This window comes from Cyprinodon tularosa, unplaced genomic scaffold, assembly GCF_016077235.1.
Source record: "Cyprinodon tularosa strain WSP-4 unplaced genomic scaffold, ASM1607723v1 ctg244, whole genome shotgun sequence".
NCBI lineage: Eukaryota > Metazoa > Chordata > Actinopteri > Cyprinodontiformes > Cyprinodontidae > Cyprinodon > Cyprinodon tularosa.
Window position 1 is genome coordinate 477,264 of NW_024038906.1, and position 20,680 is coordinate 497,943.

At 41.1% G+C, this 20,680-nt stretch overlaps 1 protein-coding gene across 1 annotated transcript in view; it reads right to left on the bottom strand.

The window, feature by feature from the left end:
* Positions 1 to 20,680, bottom strand: part of ctdp1 (CTD (carboxy-terminal domain, RNA polymerase II, polypeptide A) phosphatase, subunit 1) — a 99,335-nt gene that overhangs the window by 64,711 nt on the left and 13,944 nt on the right. The window contains exons 8-11 of the mRNA XM_038287738.1: positions 19,656 to 20,633; positions 14,543 to 14,684; positions 14,241 to 14,444; positions 10,160 to 10,313 (exon numbers count right to left, since the gene is read on the bottom strand). Of these exons, the coding sequence (XP_038143666.1) occupies positions 10,160 to 10,313; positions 14,241 to 14,444; positions 14,543 to 14,684; positions 19,656 to 20,633 (1,478 nt within the window). The remainder of the gene's footprint in view (positions 1 to 10,159; positions 10,314 to 14,240; positions 14,445 to 14,542; positions 14,685 to 19,655; positions 20,634 to 20,680) is intronic.

Genomic DNA, 20,680 nt, shown 5'->3' on the forward strand with positions numbered 1-20,680 from the left:
AGGCCTCAAAACTCGCAGATATGTCCCAGAATGCTTTGCTAGGAGAGCTCTCCATGGGAATTGCTGTCAGAGCGGCACGCTGTGGGGTATAATATAAAGATGGAACAGGCACCGCGCAGCGGAGGAGGAGTTACGTGACCAACAAAGCAAAAAAAAGGGATCGCCTCTTTTGATTTCGATCTGTTGTCATGTATTCATTACTATATTTGTTAGAACATCTACTGACTCACCTTTCGATGAGAAGTTGCAATGCAGACGATATATGTTGGTGGAGACATAAGATTGTAAAAGTTGTAAAAAAAAAAAAAAAAAAAAGTAAAAAAAAAAAGCAGTGATCATCTGTCTGAACGGTCAGTTAACAGAGTTCACTATAAAGTCCAATATATAGTCCCCGCTGTATATAGACACAGTAAGCTTGTATGAGTTATGAGAACAGAACAGTTTAAACAGGGCGTGCGCGTGGAGAAATGGGCTCTTGCACACTCTTTTTTTTTTCTTAAGTGGAGAGGGCGGATCTTTTAAAAAATCCTCCACAATACCTTTAATTAAGGGATTTTTGAAGAAAACAGCGGATTTATGGGAAATATAAGCCTCAGCCTATTCTTTTCTTGGTTTATAGAATTTTGTTCAATCTTGTTTCCTCTTTTTTTTGTGTGTTGTTGTAAATTAACCAACAGAAATGAAAAAATTTAAACTTTACCCAAAAGGTTAACTCAGACTGCCTTAACAGAAAAATACATTTTCTTAATAATGGACCAACATGGAGACTGTTACAAGTTTTATGTTCCAACTCATGATTAATGCTGAAAAATTAATTGATCAAATCGATTAACTGAATTTGATTGGATATTTTTTCCAACCATCAATGTATTTTTTGGGCTTCCGTAGCTCAGAGTGAATTCCGTTGATCAGTTTTTGTTCTTAGGTGTGTCGCCTACTTACAACCGATAAACTGGTTCACTATAGTGTTACGCCACTGGCTACAAGCATTTAGCTTTTTATATTTACATAATTTCTGGTGGAATATTGTTCTACAAGCATTTTCAAAGCTTGAATTTTGTTTTCTTTTAAATGAAGGTCAGCTTCCAAAAGCAATGATGGCAGCTCAAACTCCATCTGATTAGACAGACGGTATCCAAACAGCAATCTTATCAAGAAAAATAACTGGTTAGCGTACATTTTTACGCGGGTTTTCAGTGTAAAGCTGCGTTTGTGCCACTTAATTTGGGGTAAAACCATGGATTTATTTCCTTCCTCCACCTTAATCATCGCAATGAGATAGTTTTGTGACATAAAAGTGTCGAGGGGTGTGAATACCTTTGCCAAGCGCCTTGAAAAACCTCACTTAAAAAATAAAACATACTTCATATGTATTGCAACTTGAACTTTGATGACCTGAAGATGCAAAAGGAGCGATGAGGCGACTGTAATGAAGTCAGGGAAGATTCACACCGTTTCAAAGGAGTAACCATGGATCTGTTACGTATCTAAGGCGACCCCTGCCAATTAATGAGGCATTCACAGCTCCAAAACACATCCTACATCCCTCTGCAGCAATAAAAACTTTGCATTTATTTTATCAGCTCTGCCTTTATATAAATCGAAAACAGTGCTATATCCCGTCACCAAGTCATCAACCCAACAGGTGGCAAAGCACCCAGAGCCAGCCAGCGACAGCAGTTTGAGGGAGAATATCAGGAAGGTGGATAACTGAGAGGAAGCTTTGCTGTACGACGAACGTGTAAGAGTCTAGCAAACAGCTGTGGGACGACAGGAGCTTTGAGAGTAAAAGCAGATTGACCTTGTGTCTAACTATCAAAGCAGCGCGTGACATCGCCCACTCAGCTTCTGTCTGCCAGAGTCGGGTTCCTTGATTCAGGCACATGTTCATGTTCCTCACACATGCAGAAACTCTGCTTTATTCACAACTCGGAGGAGAATTCAGTGTCCCTGTTCAGAGGTCTGTGAGAAAAAAACTAAACAAAACACTACAACCAGTGGGTAGAGCAATGCAGCCTCTTACAACAGAATCAATTAAACACAAGATTTATTTTTACCTTCATTTTAGGCAGTTAACACATATTGCAGGGATTAAACCAAAAAAAAATTCTGAGCCTGAACTTTTTCAACACAGGCAAGAAGCTATATATATATATATATATATATATATATATATATATATATATATATATATATATATATATATATATATATATATAAATAAATTCTCTTAAATTCTCTTTAAATTAACGGATTAAAAAATTATGTCTCCAGACCTTTACTGGTTGTTGATTTTCTTTATTGCGATAAAGCCGTTCTCAAGCACATATCAAGGTGCTCATTTTGTGACCTGACTCCGCCAGATGGATTTGCTCCGCATATCCATCTGGAAACCTTCCGTTGGAGTAATTTTGGGAAGGGGCGAAAATACTGGTTGGCTGATTGGCCTATGTTGGTGATAGACGGGCCAAATAAACCAATCAGATCAACGAAGCATATGACGTAAAAGAGCGACGATGAAGAGGAGCCAATTGATAGATCAAACTCTTGCCGAAACCAGTCGGGTGAAGAAATACTCCGGATAAAACTTGCTCGATAGCCACGCTAATGCTAGTTCCATCGGCTGAAGCCGCCATGTTCTTTAGACTGAACTGTCGTGCTTCTCGTTGCGTCACACCTCAACCCGCCTCAAAGCCAACGTTGGACGTCCGTTTGGTGAACGGCTCCAAATTTTCTTCAACGGAGAGTCTCCAGACTGATTAGCGAGTGAAATCTTGAAAGCTCGTAAAAATCAGGATGGTCTCACGAGGCTACTCATTTTGAGCCTGGATCCATACTTATTTCTGATTCTGTTCATGGTGGAGAATCCTGCTTCACAGCAGCAGGTTGAGCCAAACATCCTCTAAATGTGCAGGGTCACCTTTGAGCACCATTTCACTTTTCTTTCACTAGTTCACCACAGTTCTTCCAGCAGTCCACACTTTCTCTGCTCTCTTTTTCTCATCATCTTCTTCTTCTTTTCCATCACCCAGTTTGCCACAGGTTTGCCTGCTGTGTCTAAAAGTAGCGGCAGCAGCAACCCAGACTGACAGCAGCTCATTGGCTAATTTCTATCATATGCAGCCTGCTGCGGGATGCCCTGCAGGGCTTTACGTTACAAACAGGAGAAGCGGTGCAAGTGAAATTAGACACTGCCGTCGCACAACATGTGGTAATTTATAAAGGTTTTAAATCAGGTTAGGTCCGAATTAGCCAGCAGGTGGGTCCGGATCCGGATCGCAGTCTGTTAATCTGTGACCTCCGCTCTAAACCATACTTTCGAATGTCAAAACAGATTGTTGTGCAAAAACTTGTACGGGTTCTTCTTCGGTGGTCACCAAAATTTGGATTTTAAATGATTAAAAATCGAACAATTCCAGGAGAATAGAAAGGTTAGAACCGGTTACAATAGATCTCAGAGCACCACCCTAAACCAAATTCCTCATGTTCTTTATCTTTATATATATAAAAAATAGCTAATGCACTTTTTTTTTATTAGAATGTTCCAGAAACTGGTTGCATCCTGTTAATACTGTTGGCATAATTAAAACTATGTCAATCTGACCCATTTCATGTCATCCCGTCCTGCTGCTATTATTCTCTGCAATAAATAAAAAATTATTAGGCCACAAGATTGAAAATTGTAACCATAGAAGTTATAGAAACATCTTTCTGTCTAGATTTGCACAGGCGGAGGGGAATTTGCATATAGATTCTGATGTTCGGACGCAGCCTTTAAACAACTGATTTCATGTTAGTATTTACATATAAAGACTTTACTATAAAGTAAAGACCAAAATATGAAATCAAGCAGAATTTGTTTTAAGACGAGTTTCATAAAACAAAGACCTAGATTACATTGAGACTAATGCTTTAACAAAAGGACAAAGACTCGGTCCAAGTCATCAAACGGCCGACAAGGGAGCAGTTGTTTCCAGAAAAGGTCACACAGCCGGTACTCTGCTGCTTTTCCCTGCAAAGGATCCTTTGCACATGTTGCTCCTGGTAAATTGAAAGAGCATCATGTAACCACTGCTGACATTTAAATGTGAGGCCGTCTACCTGAGTCATACGTTCTCTGCCGTGCTCCAGCCAATTAAGCGTGGTTCTGTCCCCATGGCCCCGCACATCTACAATGTTTAAGAATGTCAAAGACTGGCCTTTCGCCAAGGCAGTGCAAGGAACATGGCATTTAAAACAGTGCTGAATAAAGTATTCTTCTGAGATAATATATGTACTGGTAAAAAAAAATACAAACGATGTAAAAGAGGGATTTGTGCAAACCGTAACACTAATACCGGTAAATGTTCTTTTAATAGCAGTTGCATTGAAAGAAACAGTGAAGTAATATTCTTATCTTAAATGTTAAAGATACATTCAGCTGAGTTGAATTCTGAGGAGGTTTAAATGTCACTTCTGCACAGTGAGCATTAAAACGGTTTTGAGGACCGAACCCAACGAACCCCTCATTAACCAACTTCATCTGAAACTAATGCGCTGCTACGTTAGCAAAAGGTTGGCCTTCAATTAAAATCCACGATTAAATTTTTGACGGCGTCCACCAAAAATACAACGCTTAATAGATGAAAACTTCATTTTTTCTAATTTAAAGTGAAAGGAAAAGACATATAAGACTGCTCTCTACTTTCTAAAAACCTAATTTAAGAGAGAATGATAAGATTTCATAGCGGGTCAAGTCTGGGCATCATTATCAGCTCACATTTTTAGACCAGCACAATTTTTTTATTTTTTTTTATTGAAGGGGGAAAAATTTTACTTTAAGGCTGAAAAAATCAGATCCTCCTAATCAGGTAATCCAGTTGGTTTGCTAACTGTAATAAAACGACTCTAAAACATTACTTTGTTGAAAGAATAACCAAATCAGAGTACTAAGGAAGCTAAAACTATACAAACATAAACATTTCGCATTTAAGATGAAAAAACCTTTGTCTCCATCAGAGCATGTGAGCAGAGCGGAGCGTGGATTTCACTCCGCTCTGCTCACGTCAATGAAAAATGTCGGGCCTTCAACACAAGCAAGAAACATATACATATATACACACACATATACACATATATATACACACACACAGGTGTATATGTATGTATGTATATATATGTATGTATACTTAAATACATATATACATATATGCACATGTGTGTATTTTCAAGCCATGCTAGGGGGGTGTGGGGGCATGGGATCAGAGATTGCATGAATGATTGAAGACTAAATTTCAATTTTGAGAATCCAATAACAAAACCGGCCAGAAGATGCATAGATGGAAAAGTGCATCTATATCTACCATTTGCATGTACCACATTTCTTTTGATATCCAATTTTGCTGCTAAGCGTTCCTGGAGCGCAGCATCCAGAAGCAACAGCCTGGTTCACCTAACTTCCTGCTCCAGCTGCTAAATGGCTGACCATCTCGCCCGTTCTCCTCCAGCCATTCCCAGCGTCATTTATTTTTGAATCCTTTATCTATGGTTGTGAAATCTTCCCCGGAGTTCATGAACTGCATTGTGCCCACTCCATGCAATTCCATTCTCTCTATCGTCCTTCTCTCCAAACACAAAGTTTCATTTATTTATTTTTTGGCTTTAAACGTGTCTCTCCGTTGAATGGAGCCTTTAAACAGCGCAAGGTGACTCTATAAGTATAACTTCTGCACTGAGCGAAAAACGAGAGGTGGTACACGCTTTCCTAAGACCCGCCCGTTTCTTCTTCTGATTGGCTAATACTGTTAGTTTCAGAGTGCTACCATTGGCTGACAAACGCAAGAGGGATTTCAATTGTCTTTTTTAAATGTATTTATCGTCAATTTATTTTCAAGGGATTCCTTTTACCCATGGCAATCGCTATACTTTAATCCCTGGTATAAGGAGCCCGGAAATAGCTCCCGTCAAGAAACAAGGTTACAGCACGGACTTCATACTGATCAGCCGTGCAGTAGAACATAGGAATACAGCAGCCGAATTCAACATTAATGCTAGACAACTTTCTACTCTTCTGACTTAAATGTAATTTTAAGACAGACGCCTTTTCAGTATTTATTTAGCCAAATATTCCAGTCATTATTGTGGTTTTCAAAGTAATCTTTCAGATAATCTTATTGAATAAAAGTTGTAGAAGAAAAACTAAGAAGTAGCTGAAAGGCCACCAGCTGAGCCGTCGCATCAGAAGCCCACAGTTCATGAAAAAGTTAAGAGTCACCCTCAGCCTCCTACAACATGCCATGTCACATGTTCCGTTTGAACAAACCACAAAGGGCCCTTTCCTGTGCAATATTCACTCGCTGAGAGGTTCTTGGCACATCTCAAGGGTCTGCCGTCATATCTCTCCCCGCTGAAGCATTAGCAGCATTCAGACTCAATTAAGGAGCATTATCCAGGCAGGAGGTGCTGAGCTCTCTGTCATTAGTAATCACTTCACCTACCTCCCCAGGCCCCAAATATAACAGGCAGAAATCAGGAGATCATGGTATGGAAGGATGGAAACCGGAGAGAAATAAGAGAAATATAAAAAGCTTCAGCCTGTTGCTACGAGGACTGGACGAAAACCATTAAGTTTGAAAGTTCTGAGTGATCTAAGAGGTTGGTGGCGAATATCCAAACTCCACTTGAGTCAGAGTTTGACCTGCAAACCTGGATCTAAACAGAATCAGATTTCATTTTTAAACCTTAAAATGAACAGCTTTATTTCTACCGTTCTTGCTTTGGGCAGAGATTAAAGTCGTAGGGAAGCGGCTGTTCCAACCACTGCATTTCCGAATTCTCCAGAGTGGTGCACGACTTTACACGAGTGAATAAAGTGAATTTGATTGGTCGTTTCTCAAGAGGGCGGGACTGTTGTGGCGGAAGGTTCGCAAGCAAGTCTGGTTGTGGCCAGTTTGTCTGAATCATCTTGCTAACCACGTCCTCTCAGATGAAAACACAGAATCATGGCGGGGGTGCGAGTGAAACGGAGTTCTTTCTGTAAAATTGACAGACCGTAGTAGCCACATTTGCTCAGCCATGTCTTTGTCCAAATACGTCGTCGCCTTTTCTTTTTAGGGCTTTCAGCACAAAATTGCACAAATTGCCAAGGCAGAGCATTTACTCTAGTGAGCTTCATATTCCTCTTCTACTCTTTGGAGTCCGAATAGACGAGTCCGAGTATTGCCATCTCACTGCGGAGTCGAGTCCTACGTGGTTTTTAGACGTACAGTGTGAGCAGGTAGATCGCATCAGAGCGTCGGGTCTCACAATGTGAGAACATGCATCGTGAGCTCTGAACTCCCAGTACGACAAAACCCTGTGGTTTCATTGTACATCGTGAGCTGTAGCCGCTTGCAACGATTAAAAATAATAATCGCACAGCGTATACCTGGATTTACTCACCACTGTTAAGTATGTGCAGCATCTCCTCTTGTTTGTTCACAATTTCTGGGATTGCGTAACTTTTGCTTCCTATTCATTTCATGGGTTGTAGGATTTGCCTCTATTTTCTGCCATTACAACCTTTTCTTTTGCATCGCTTTATTGTATGATTTGCTAATCTGTTTGCATGTTTAATGCAATTGCATCATTCTCACGTTTGGACCTCTCAGCCACCGTACTCACTGCCTGTTGCAGCAGCATCAACCAGATAAAAAACCAAACTGCTCCCAAAGAAACCACCATTTAGTTCCTCTCAAATCTTTATGCCTATTCTAGCCTCATATTACCTCGACTTTGAGATTTCTGGTTAGCAAATCCTGATAGCCATGATGCATTTACTGACTGAAAAAAAGATGGGGAATTCGGAAATTCCTGGCCGTCTCTTATCAGTCAAAACCAGTAACTTTAAATAAACTACTCATTTCTGTCAAGAAGTTTTTTTGATTGTCTGAAATCTTTTCTAACAACTGAAAACTTTAGATCATCTAAATCAAGCGAACTAAAGAAATATCCTATAGGCAGAATTTTCTGTTCATTATGACTGTGTGACGTGAAAGCATCGGGTCCCATTTTCTGATCCTATCCAGAGGCAAGAGGACATCGAGTACAAAGATTCCTATTTTAAGGAGACACAGGGTGAAAAGATTTACAACATATGTATATTTAATCTGATATTCTCAATGAATAAAACCTCAGATCAGAGGTTGGATGCGTTTTACTCCTCTGCATGATTTATTGATAGAAATAACCAAGAAAAGTCAAGGCAGAAGAGGCTTTTGGGGAAAAAGAAATGTGTGGAAGTTATAATGAATCAGTTGAGGAAAGAAAACATGATGTTCTCGTGCTGGTATGTTCCTGAGGTTAAGAAACATTATCATGAAAAAAGCAAAACCTCAATCCACGTGTCAAAAAAATACAAAACACTTCACTTTATCTAGAACATATGGAGGGGATTTTGTTTCATTATTGTTGCAAGCAAAGAACAGGATTTATAAATGGAAACTAGTAAAAATGCAATCCAGAAAAGAAAATTTGAAAACTTTTGTTAATCAAAAATAAGGTTTATTGATCAAATTTTCTATTTTCTTTAGATTTTATTTTGTCAACATATTTTTCTATACGTTTCTCTGATGGCACAGTAGGTGTGATGGTTTGCATGATTGCCTCAATGCAAGATGGTTCTTGGTTCGGGTCCCGGGGGAACCAGGATCTTTCTTAGTAGAATTTGCATGTTCTCCCCGTTTCTGCGTGGGTTTTCTCCGGCTTCCTCCCACAGTCCAAAAACCTGCATGTTAGGCTGATTGGACTCTCCAAACTACTGCTGGAGTGAGTGTGAGTGGTTGTTTGTCTTTGTGTGGCCTTGCTATTGACTGGTGGACTGTTCAGGGTGTACCCCGCCTCTCGCCCATTGACAGCTGGAGCTCCAGTCCCCCGTTAGGGAATAAGCGGCTACGATAACGGAAGGATGTTTCTATTTTACTTTCTTTTTACTTTTTTGTTTTTACAGATTTTTTCTTATCAATTTAATTTTTCAAGTGTAAATGTTTTAGTTTGAGAGTTTCACTTATTTCAGTCTTTTCTAATTGCTTTTCACAGATCACATTCTCTTCTCTTAAGGCCCAAGATAAACACTAACGTCCATCCGTTTATTAAGAAGCTTTTAATTTAAATATCTGGATTGTATTTTTATTATTTTTTCCCCACTTCCTATTCTTTGCTTGCAAAAATAACGGAACAAAGTTCCCTCCTTATCTGCCATCTGGACCTCCGGAGAAGTAAGCGCGTCTTTGGACCCTCTAGAATGGGAAAAAATGTAAAAGAACTAACTAATGATCCGAATGTACTATATTTCCTTTGTGTATTTTCTTTTTTTTTTTTTTTTTACATCACATAATATCCTTCTGGGAAAAAAAATGAATTCTTTATGAAACATTTCGTGTCTTTCCTTATTTTATAAAATAAACTGTTGGTCTTTATAAATAAAAAAACTGTTTTCCTTTGGCAGATTTTAAACAAAAAATACATATCATGTGATATTTGCTGGATGTAGAACGATATTAAACCATTAAACTATAGGAAAATGGTAGGTCTGGGTGATGTATCAACATTTAAAAATGCTGCCAACTTATTTTTTAACCATCTTTTCCTGTTTATCTAAAATCATTTGTTGAAAATTGCAAGTATGTGACATTTGGGACAGCTTGATTTAGAATTACCTTTATAGACTTTATTAACAGAAAAACAAAGAGATAAATATATCACAGTTTATATCAGCTTAACAACAGAGATATGACATTTGGTCCATAATGCCCAGCCACTGGGACACGTTTTAATAACTCTCCTTGGATTTGGATCATTGCTGATGTCTGATCCTGCTTTATGTCTCAAAGTGAAGCCAGAACTGATGGAGTTTAATCCTTTTTAGAGTTTGTTTGGATTTATTCTGCTCAATAGTTCAAGTTAAGGATTAAATGTCTATTATAAAAGCAGATTTGGTCAATTAAGCAGAAAAAAGGCCAATTTAATGAAGGGAACAGGTGGATGTAGCTCCCAGCAGCTGATGAAAACGTTAAAGCATCATCAGAAAACTGCTGAGTCACTCTTTTATATTGTTTGTGCACAAGTATTAGTGGAAAACCTCACAAACACATTCAGTCTCCTCCTCCAGGTATGGTTTAAAGCCCCCCTACCCAGTCCTCACCTCCTTGTCCATGCTGTCCAGGTCCTCCTTGCAGAGCGTGTACAGAGGCATGCTTTCCGACATGCTCGGCTGCCTTTTCCTGCGGGAGGGTCCCGGCTGCTCATCGTCTCGGCCGGATCCTGACGCCTCGTTCTGCCGACTCTGCGCGGTTCCCCTGAGGCAACAGGAACACACAGACAAATGCCATCTAAATGTTACCTGCTTAGGTCAACCACTGAACAGCTTTCTGCACATTTTCCACAACAAAACTGCCTCCTTTCCCAGAATTTGTCGCCTATTTTAGCCCATTTTTGGGCTGAAACTTGGATTTTCAGCAACCAAGGTTCTCAAACTTTGGTTAGCAACAATCACCTCTTATCAGGGCCAATTTGTTCAAATTCAAAGACCACATGGCAGCATGTATCTACTGCTACTGCTGAAACACTTAATGGTAAAAGGTGGCTGCTCAGTGACGCAGTAGGTAGCACTGCTGTCTTGCAGAAAGAAGTTTTCGATTTGATTCCCGACCCAGAGTCTTACTGCATAGAGTTTGCATGTTCTCCCTGAGCATGCGTGGGTTCTCTCTGGGTACTCTGGCTTCCTCCCACAGTCCAAAAACATGACTACTAGGTTAATTGGCTTCTCTAAATTCTCCTTAGGTGCGAATGGTTGTTTGTCCTGTTTGTCTCTGTGTTGCCCTGCGATGGACTGGCGTCCTGTCAGCGTGTACCCCGCTTATAGACCATTGACAGCTGGAGATAGATGCCAGCACCCCTGGCAACCTTCCTGGATGGGAAGCAAAACGTCTTCTTAACTGGAAACAAAGTCCAGTGGTTTGTTTATTAACTATATTGGAATTTGCTTCAAATGCTTACTGCCATCTAGAGGTGAATAAAATGTTTTACAAGAAAGATTGTTGAAGTTAACCAGTCCTGAATAGATTTAAAAAACGATCTGAACCAATGAGCAGACTGATGACAGCACCCTGAATCTGTGAGGTCATCTCAGTAAAAACAACTGTGAGAGAAAATAAAAAAAGAAAAGAAAAAATGAGAGCAAAAGCCAGAAGTTCTTTAACTGGAGTTATTAATTAATTCAGACCTAATTAGGACCAAAGCTTTCCTGAACAGAGGAAAACTTCCTATTCTTAATTTCTCCCATTAAGACACGCATAAACTATAAGGTTTTTTTTCCCTTTTCGGGCCGACTTTCCGGTCGCGCGAGAATTTTTCAATCAGGCCTCCTTTCAGCCTGGCCGTGCCTGGTGTGGTAAAGGGGCGATTAGCCTCTCATGACCACCTCCCGATCAGGTATCGTAAGGTTGGGAGAAAATCAAAGTCTGATTGGTCGTACAGAGTGAGAATAAACATCGTGAGCTGTGAACTCATAGCCTCATGAGACCATCCTGATCTCGCGAGCTTTCAAGGTTTCACTCACAGATCAGTCTGGAGACTCTCCGTTAAAGAAACTTTGGAGCCGTTCACCAAACGAACGTCCAATCAGCGTTGGCTTTGAGGCGGGTTGAGGTGTGACGCAACGAGAAGCGCGAAAGTTCAGTCTAAAGAACATGGCGGCTTCAGCCGATGAAACTAGCGTTAGCGTGGCTATCGAGCAAGTTTTATCGGAATTACAGAGTATTTCTTCACTGAAAGAAGAGCAAAACACTGCTCTGGAGGCTTTTCTCAGAGGAAAAGATGTTTTTGCTCTTCTCCGGACTGGTTTCGGCAAGAGTTTGATCTATCAATTGGCTTGTGCCTGGCTTGTGGTTGTGTTTTCGTCGTCGCTCTGTTATTACGTCATATGCTTCGTTGATCTGATTGGTTTATTTGGCCCGTCTATCACCAACATAGGCCAATCAGCTAACCAGTATTTTCGCCCCTTCCCAAAATTACTTCAACGGAAGGTTTCCAGATGGATATACGGAGCAAATCCATCTGACGGAGTCAGGTTAGTGAACTCACACTGTACTACGAAACCGCAGGGTTTGTCGTACAGCTGTCGTTGCACATAGCTGTAGCTGCGTCCATGTATTGGTGAACGTCGAGTACAAACAGAAGACATCACAACGAAGAGCTGAACGGACGCCGGCATCTTCATTCACTGCAGATGTGGCTTCCTCCCCAAAATCCCAGCACTTTTAAGGATGGATTTCTGTTATCTGTTTATCAAAAACTTTCACGGGCCTCTTAACGTATTTTTTCAAATTCAATTCATTTTTTACTTCATTCTAAAACTTTCCAGGACCTTATATGTATTTTTTCAAAATCAAAAAGTTTCAAAGATTTGAATAATGTCCTAAAATTACGAGAAACAACTTGTATTTTATGACAACTTTTACAAGGAGCACTTCCTTCCCTAAAATGAGGAATGTGGAGCATCATGTGAAGTTATACTTGGCTATGGTTTGACAAATAAGGAAATCTTTTAGCAGCAGCATCAAATTGGGCAGGATGTCAAAGTGGACTCAGGTTGCTGATTGTTAGAGCTGAATGGAGCTCAAAGCTTTCTTTCTGAAACAGTTTTTTGGTAGGATGACTTTATTCTCGTAATGTTACAACTTTATTCTCAAAATAAATAAATCTTGCTCGGAGCTGTTCCTGAGGGTTTGAATATGAGTGACAAATATTTACTAAAAATCTTCAGTGCTACAGCCAAGAAACTCATCACTCGGAAATGGCTTCAAGCTGAACCACCAACGATAATGAACTGGCTGGAACTGGTGGATGAAAAAACCCACAAAATGGAAAAGTCAACATTTATGCTGAGACTGCAATCGGATCTTTATAAAAAGAGATGGAGCAAATGGACTAGATTTCTAGAAAACAATAACTGAATCAGGTCACTTGTACTGTCACTTCAAAAGCTGCTCAAAAATCCAAAGATTGAAATGTAAATTTGTATGCCGTTTTCATCCTGTATCTGTTCATCTTTGTCAGAATGTAAGTAATTCTTCTTGTCGACATTTATTCCGTTCAGTGTTCTGTATGTGATTGATAAATGAAACACATTCAATAAAGATAAAGTATAAAAAAATAAAAAATAAATAAATCTTCTGGCCCTAACACTCCGTCGTAAGAGGGATCCCTGGAAAAAAACATTTCAATTTAATGAAATCCTCCATCCGTCATTTTGGTTAAAGCCTGAAAAGATACATTTTTATTTAATATGTTGATAAAATTCAGTGACTGAAATAAACACCTAATACTGCATGTTTGAAGTTAGAAGCAGTATTTTTTGTGTCTTATCCTGTTGTTTTCCTGAACCGCTCTCTCTCTCTGTGTCAGAGGGATGAATCGGGGCGACGCCGGGGAGCAGAACTCAAAATGGCCACAGATAGCTTTCAGCATCCAAAGCAACAAAGCAGGCAGGTTAAGGTGGAAGGAAAGAGCAGAGGCAGGGAGGCCAAATATAAGCATTACAGAAACATATCTGCTGCCTTCAGGCTGTGTTTAACTGAACCCATCCTCTTTGATGATTCTGTTCGTTTTAACGCAGCTCACTGGAAACCTAATTGTGCCTCTAATCCTAAAATAAAACAGGACAATTTTCCACTTTGTATGATTAATTATACATATAAAACGCCATCAGTTCAAAGAGTCGCCATTGGAATCAGCTTGGAAACTTCACAGCGTTAAACAATCATAGGAGAGTCTGACAGGAATCTGTGACTGGATAACTTTTTTTATCCATAGTTTTCTCTGATCTCTAACATTTAGATTTTTTTTCCCATACAGAAAATATTTATGCTACAGGTTTGACTTTAACACAGAATTAGGAGCCAAATTGTGTTTTATGAGCTTTTCTGGTTTAAGGAACACGCCTAAAATAAATAAACAGGCCAATCTCACACTCAGGATTCTCCAGCAGGTTTAAACTTTTCTATACGATGATTCTGTTAAGTGGTTTAATGGTAAAAGCCATTTTTTTCTGGGCTTTATGGGCTAAAATCTGCAAAAGAATCTAAAAAAGCATAATTTTCTTTCCCTCTCTTAAACAATCAAAGCAAGAAAAGAACCGGTTTTACCCAGTTTATTTACCCAGAAAAGGCTCCCAGATGTTTAGTAGCAGCTTATATAATCCTGCCAGTGATTGAGAGCAGTACCTGAGGCCTGACTGGGGGCCTGGCGGCTGCGGGTAGGTTGAGGGACGTCCTGTCTGAGGGTCCCTGCGGATGAGCTTTCCCGTCACAGAGTCGTACGTTCTGACCTCTGGAGGCGCCCCTCGAGGCCTGGGATGGACGGGAGCAGGCTGGAAAACCGCTTGCAGTGAGCCCTGATCGTCGAGGAAAGCGGCCGGACTGCTGCTCCTACAGGAGAGGAAATAAGAAAATGACTGCATATTTTAATCCACCCATTTTAGCTTTTAACACATCTCCTTTAGGCCGCAGGAACATGGTTCTGATACCGTGGCGTCCTGGAGAAGTCCTCCTTTAAAGGGTACAGCTGCTCGTCCACCCGCTCCCAGCGCTCCAGGCAGCTCCATAGCCAGTCGGGGTTGACCACATGGAGGTGCTTGCAACCTTGCGCTTGCCGTACCTTCTCCGTTCCTGCCAGAATTGTCGATTAGATGGTGAGAACCAAAACCAACAGAGCTTTAATTATCTCAGTTCTTCAGAGGAAACTAAAGGTGCGTTCACAACAAATGCAAACGAGGCAAAACTTTCACTAGTCACCCCACACTCGCCAACAAGAAACCCTGGATATGAACACTTAAACAATAGCAGGTGCTTTAGAACCAGAGGTTATGTCGTGGAGGTCTTCTAACGCTGTGCAAAAAGCAAGTTAATGGGTGTTTCTCAATATGCGTTCTTGAGCGTTCTCGTGTGCTCGTGTACTCGTGATACGTCATCAGCCTCAGCCCGAGTATCGTTCCAATTCTCAAGAACGCCAGATCGAGAACGCATCAAATCCCCGGATGTTGTTCTCGCCCCGCCCTCTTTATCGAGCATGCATCAGAGCAGACTTGTGCGTTCTTCAGACTGACCGCTTCCCCAGAATGCCCCGCGGCCGCAGCTTGATTTGAGACAGCGCTCACAGTGTTAAGTTAAAAATTCCCTTTTCTGCTGCTGTTGTTCTTCAAAAGTACGTTTTGAAATCGTTTGAGGCGATAACATTATACATTTAAGACTCCCTGTGTGGCCTGTTTACAGAGTTAGTGCGAAATTAAAAAAAAAAGTCCGACGTTGAGCGGACCAGAGTGACCAGCAGACCTCCGAGGGTAACCGCAGCCAGGGCTAATGTTACCCCGTCTGTAGTGCACTTCTCTCAGTCTAGTTATGTGTGAACTACCGCTCGTTCTGATGGCGGTTTTTTGCGGTTCGGTAATTTTTTTAATGTTTTTTAAGCTTTAGAAATTAAAAATATTGTTTTCAAAATGTTTTGTGTAGGGAATAAATAGGTTTGACTGTTAAAGAAATGCTAAACAACGTTGCCTGTGAGGACGTCACGAGTACGCTTCTGCTCCAATACACATACGTGCTTGCGTGCTCGCGTTCTCGTCAAGTCCGATCTACCTGCGTTCTCGCCAAGAACTGACTTGACAAGAACGCGTTCTCATCAACTGAGAAACGGCCTACGTGTTTAACAACACAGTTACTGTTGCCGTTACACAGCGCTTCGTCCTGAGAGTACGCCGCGTTTTCAGAACCAGTCCGGGAGCAGGGTTATAAACTAAAAACATCAGGTTTAGATATAATTAAAAACTAAATTAAAAGCACTAATGATCAAATGTATTCACACTAAACAAATTACTTTTAAACTAAAACCTTAAGTCTATCAAGAAAGGGTGTAACTTGGTGATGAAAGTTGATGGGGACACTCTAAAGGTGGGGGCGGATGGACCTACAGTTACTACACCCGAACGCTACGTAAAAAATGCACAGCGGTCCAGATCTAGACCCACCTGCTTCTCTCTGAGCTCTGTTTAAAAAGATTTATGAACCTCTTTACTAATATAATGATGCCAGAAAGAACATTTCAAGATATCTAGAGGCTCTGCAGTCTGATTCTGTCTTCACCATAAGAGAACGTGTTCATTTTAACCTGTAACTGGGAGTCATGGTCCTCTGAGAAGCCAAGATTTTTTAACTAGTAAACAAGAACAAACTGTTCAAACTCTCTCAAGCTTCCTGCATTATGATACTAACTTATATAAACTTATAATCTGTTGCCATTTTTGCGTAAAAACCTCTGTATGTCTAACGAACAGATTTTTCGGTGGCATCTATTTTTTTTTAAACTTTTAATTAAACATTGAAGTAGCTACCGCTTTGACCTTTTTTCCTGTCATTTAAATCATATTCAATCACAGAAAATCTGGGTTGTTTTCTGTAAATTGTTCTCTGGAAGGTGGTGGATAAACCACCTGATTCATTCACAGAAATCAAATATTTGGACTAGGGCTGCAACAACGAATCGATAAAATCGATTTTTAAAAGCGTTGGCAACGAATTTAATCATCGATTAGTTGTGTCGCGCGATTAATGCGTCATCCGCCGCCGCCGTCATCACATCCACTTGACTGAAACGGGGAAGAAAAACAATATGGCGGAGCGAGTCAGCGCTGCAGGTGCAGTGTTGCCAACTCAGCGACTTTTCTTCAAAAAAGCGACAAATCTGGCGACTTTTTTCGGTGTCACTGGCGGCTTTTGGAGACTCTTACATGAAAGCATGTATCGTTCCTACTCTGCCGTGGGGCGCCTCCCCCACCCCAACCGCGTTCTCCCTCTCCCACAGGAGTCCCTCTCAGTGCTGCAGTCAGAGCCGCAGGATGTTTACCCTCAGCGTCCAGACTGCAAATGGAGCGCGCATGCGCCGGGATTGACGGCGCAAATTGATCACAATAATTAAAACAGCCTGCGCTTTGTAAAGTGAAAAAGTCGTAACATGCAACTTTTGTAAAAACAAATGAACATGGCACGGAAGCACCACTGTTATGACGCAGCACCTGAAAAGAAAACACGTTGGAGCCTTCGATGGCAGTGAAGAGAGCTGATCAGAAGGATGAGTAACCATGTTTGTTTCGTTTTAAAGTGGGGAAACGTAACGTTAGTTTCTCAGGTAGCTCATCTGATGCTTTCCTTACCGTGTTAGTAGGTTACAGACAGTGATAAGGTTGGGTACTTATTTACTTTTAATTTCATTTGAATTAGCTTAAGCAGCGTTTATATTTACTTTATAAATAAATTAACTTGCAAATTATGAGGGCAAGGCTTTTAAAGTTTAAATCTCCTGGCAAAGATAAAGTAAAGAAGATCCTGCAATTTATGGAAGTAAAGCAGAATAAAATCCAGCAAGATCAGTAATATGTCAATTAATTATATGTCACATTCCCATGTAAATATCTGTCTTTGGAGGATGTGTTTTTTAGCACCCCTAGTTCTCTCATTTTTATTCCAAATACAATTTATAATTTGAATCACAGGGCTATTTTTATCTCTATGGTTCAGTATTTTCTTTAGTAGCAACTTTAACTGCTATACAGGTGCTGGTCATAAAATTAGAATATCATGAAAAAGTAGATTGATTTCAGTAATTCCATTTAAAAAGTGAAACTTGTATATTATATTCATACATTACATACAAACTCATATATTTCAGATGTTTATTTTGTTTAATTTTGATGATTACAAATGACAACAAATGAAAATCTCAAATTCATCATATCAGAAAATTAGAATATTGTAAAAAGGTTCAAAATTGATGGCCCCTGGTGCCACACTCTAATCAGCTAATTAACTCAAACCACCTGCAAAAGCCTTTAAATGGTCTTTCAGTCTAGTTCTATAGGCTACACAATCATGGGGAAGACTGCTGACTTGACAGTTGTCCAAAAGACGACCATCGACACCTTGCACAAGGAGGGCAAGACACAAAAGGTCATCGCTAAAGAGGCTGGCTGTTCACAGAGCTCAGTGTCCAAGCACATTAATAGAGAGGCGAAGGGAAGGAAAAGCTGTGGTCGAAAAAAGTGTACAAGCAAGAGAGATAACCGCACCCTGGAGAGGATTGTGAAACAAAACCCATTCAAAAATGTGGGGGAGATTCACAAAGAGTGGACTGCAGCTGGAGTGAGTGCTTCAAGAACCACCACACACAGACGTATGAAAGACATGGGTTTCTGCTGTCGCATTCCTTGTGTCAAGCCACTCTTGAACCACAGACAGCGTCAGAAGCGTCTTGCCTGGGCTAAAGAGAAACAGGACTGGACTGCTGGTGAGTGGTCCAAAGTCATGTTCTCTGATGAAAGTAAATTTTGCATTTCCTTTGGAAATCAAGGTCCCAGAGTCTGGAGGAAAAGAAGAGAGGCACTTCATCCACGTTGCTTGAAGTCCAGTGTAAAGTTTCCACAGTCAGTGATGGTTTGGGGTGCCATGTCATCTGCTGGTGTTGGTCCATTGTGTTTTCTGAGGTCCAGGGTCAACGCAGCCACATACCAGGAAGTTTTAGAGCACTTCATGCTTCCTGCAGCTGACCAACTTTTTGGAGATGCAGATTTCATTTTCCAACAGGACTTGGCACCTGCACACAGTGCCAAAGCTACCAGTACCTGGTTGAAGGACCAAGGTATCCCTGTTCTTAATTGGCCAGCAAACTCTCCTGACCTTAACCCCATAGAAAATCTATGGGGTATTGTGAAGAAGAAGATGCAATACACCAGACCCAACAATTCAGAAGAGCTAAAAGCCACTATTAGAGCAACCTGGGCTATCATAACACCTGAGCAGTGCCACAGACTGATCGACTCCATGCCACGCCGCATTGCTGCAGTAATACAGGCCAAAGGAGGCCCAACTAAATACTGAGTGCTGTACATGCTCATACTTTTCATGTTCATACTTTTCAGTTGGCCAACATTTCTATAAATCCTTTGTTTTTATTGGTCTTCAGTAATATTCTAATTTTCTGATATGATGAATTTGAGATTTTCATTTGTTGTCATTTGTAATCATCAAAATTAAACAAAATAAACATCTGAAATATATGAGTTTGTATGTAATGTATGAATATAATATACAAGTTTCACTTTTTAAATGGAATTACTGAAATCAATCTACTTTTTCATGATATTCTAATTTTATGACCAGCACCTGTACTTTCCTGTCTTAAAAGGCAGAACTCTTCTAGTCTAAAAAAACTCATTTGTTGAAATGGGGGGGCCTATTGTTTGAGCCCCTTAGGGGCTTTAAAAAACAAAAATGTCTTTGTTTGCACTTTATGAAACAAAGTAGCCTATATTTAGTGGATGTACAGCTACATTTCTCATGTAAGTTTGCGTAGTTTTAACACAAACATTTATTTTTCATATTGCACCAGTACAGTTAATGAGCAACCTGTACTTGTGTGCTTGTTTGTTCTGTCTAAAATGTTTATTTTGGAATAAAGAGGTTAATATAAAAAATATTTTTTGTCCGATTCATCGATTAATCGAAAAAATAATCGTCCGATTCATCGATTTTTAAAATAATCGTTAGTTGCAGCCCTAATTTGGACTTTATCTGTAACCCGTTTCTGCATACCTGCCCTCGCTGCCACCAGATGTGTGGTCCGGTTGGGGTCCTTGGAGTTGAGAATCAGACTCTTGCCGATTCTGGCCCCCAGGGCTTTAGCGTGGTAGTACTCCCTGGTCCTCTCCATGGGGTAGTTGGTGGGGTACAGCCCGCTGAAAACCACCATGGAGCCCTCCAGCGTCTTGCTCTTCAGCTCCGGGACAATCCTGCGGATGTCCGGCATTTCCGACGTCTCCTTCCTCAGGTAGGTCTCGTAGCGGGCGAAGTACTCCGCGTGGATCCGTTCCAGGACCTCCTCCAGGTAGATGAGGTGGTCGTCATGGTCGTTGTCGGCTTCCTCTTCGTCCTCATCTTCCATGCTCTGGTCAAGTAGCTCCTCTCCCACCGTGACTCCGGACTGTTCGCTGTTCTGGGACTCGGTTTCCGGCTCTCTCCTCTCGCCGTTTTCCAGCTCGGGGTCTGGAAGTGCCGACTCCGAGCTGTTGGAACCTTTAGCGTCTGCGTCCTGCTGTGAATCTCCTTCCTGTTTAGAATCCCCTGTGGTGCCAGTCCTGCTCTGACTCGCGTCGCCCGGTGAGGACGGCTTTTCTGTTTCCGAGTCACTGTTGCTGTCACTAGAGAGTTCAAAGTCTAGGTTATTGGACTCGTGACTCGGTGAGGATGAGTTCATGCCTCCCTCTGCCTCCTCTTTCCTGTTTCCATCAGCATCTTTAGCATCCTTTTTCTCCTCCCCCTGAGTGTTCTCTGATTTCAGCCCAGACTCTAAAGCAGTCTGACCGGCCTCTGACTCCGCCTCCTCCGCCTCAGCCGCCGCCCCCCCACCACCTGTCCTTTCGCTAGCAGCTCCTTCCTGAGAAGGTAAGGAAAGCTCTTCCTTCCCTGAAACACTGGCCTCCTTGGACCGTTTCTTGACGCCGTTGTTTTTCTCCTCAGCACCGATCGCCTCCACGTGTTCTGCGCTCTCCGTTGTTCGACTCTGAGGGGCTCCTGCAGGGGGACATGAAGGTAAGACCAGCTGGTGACAAATAGACATT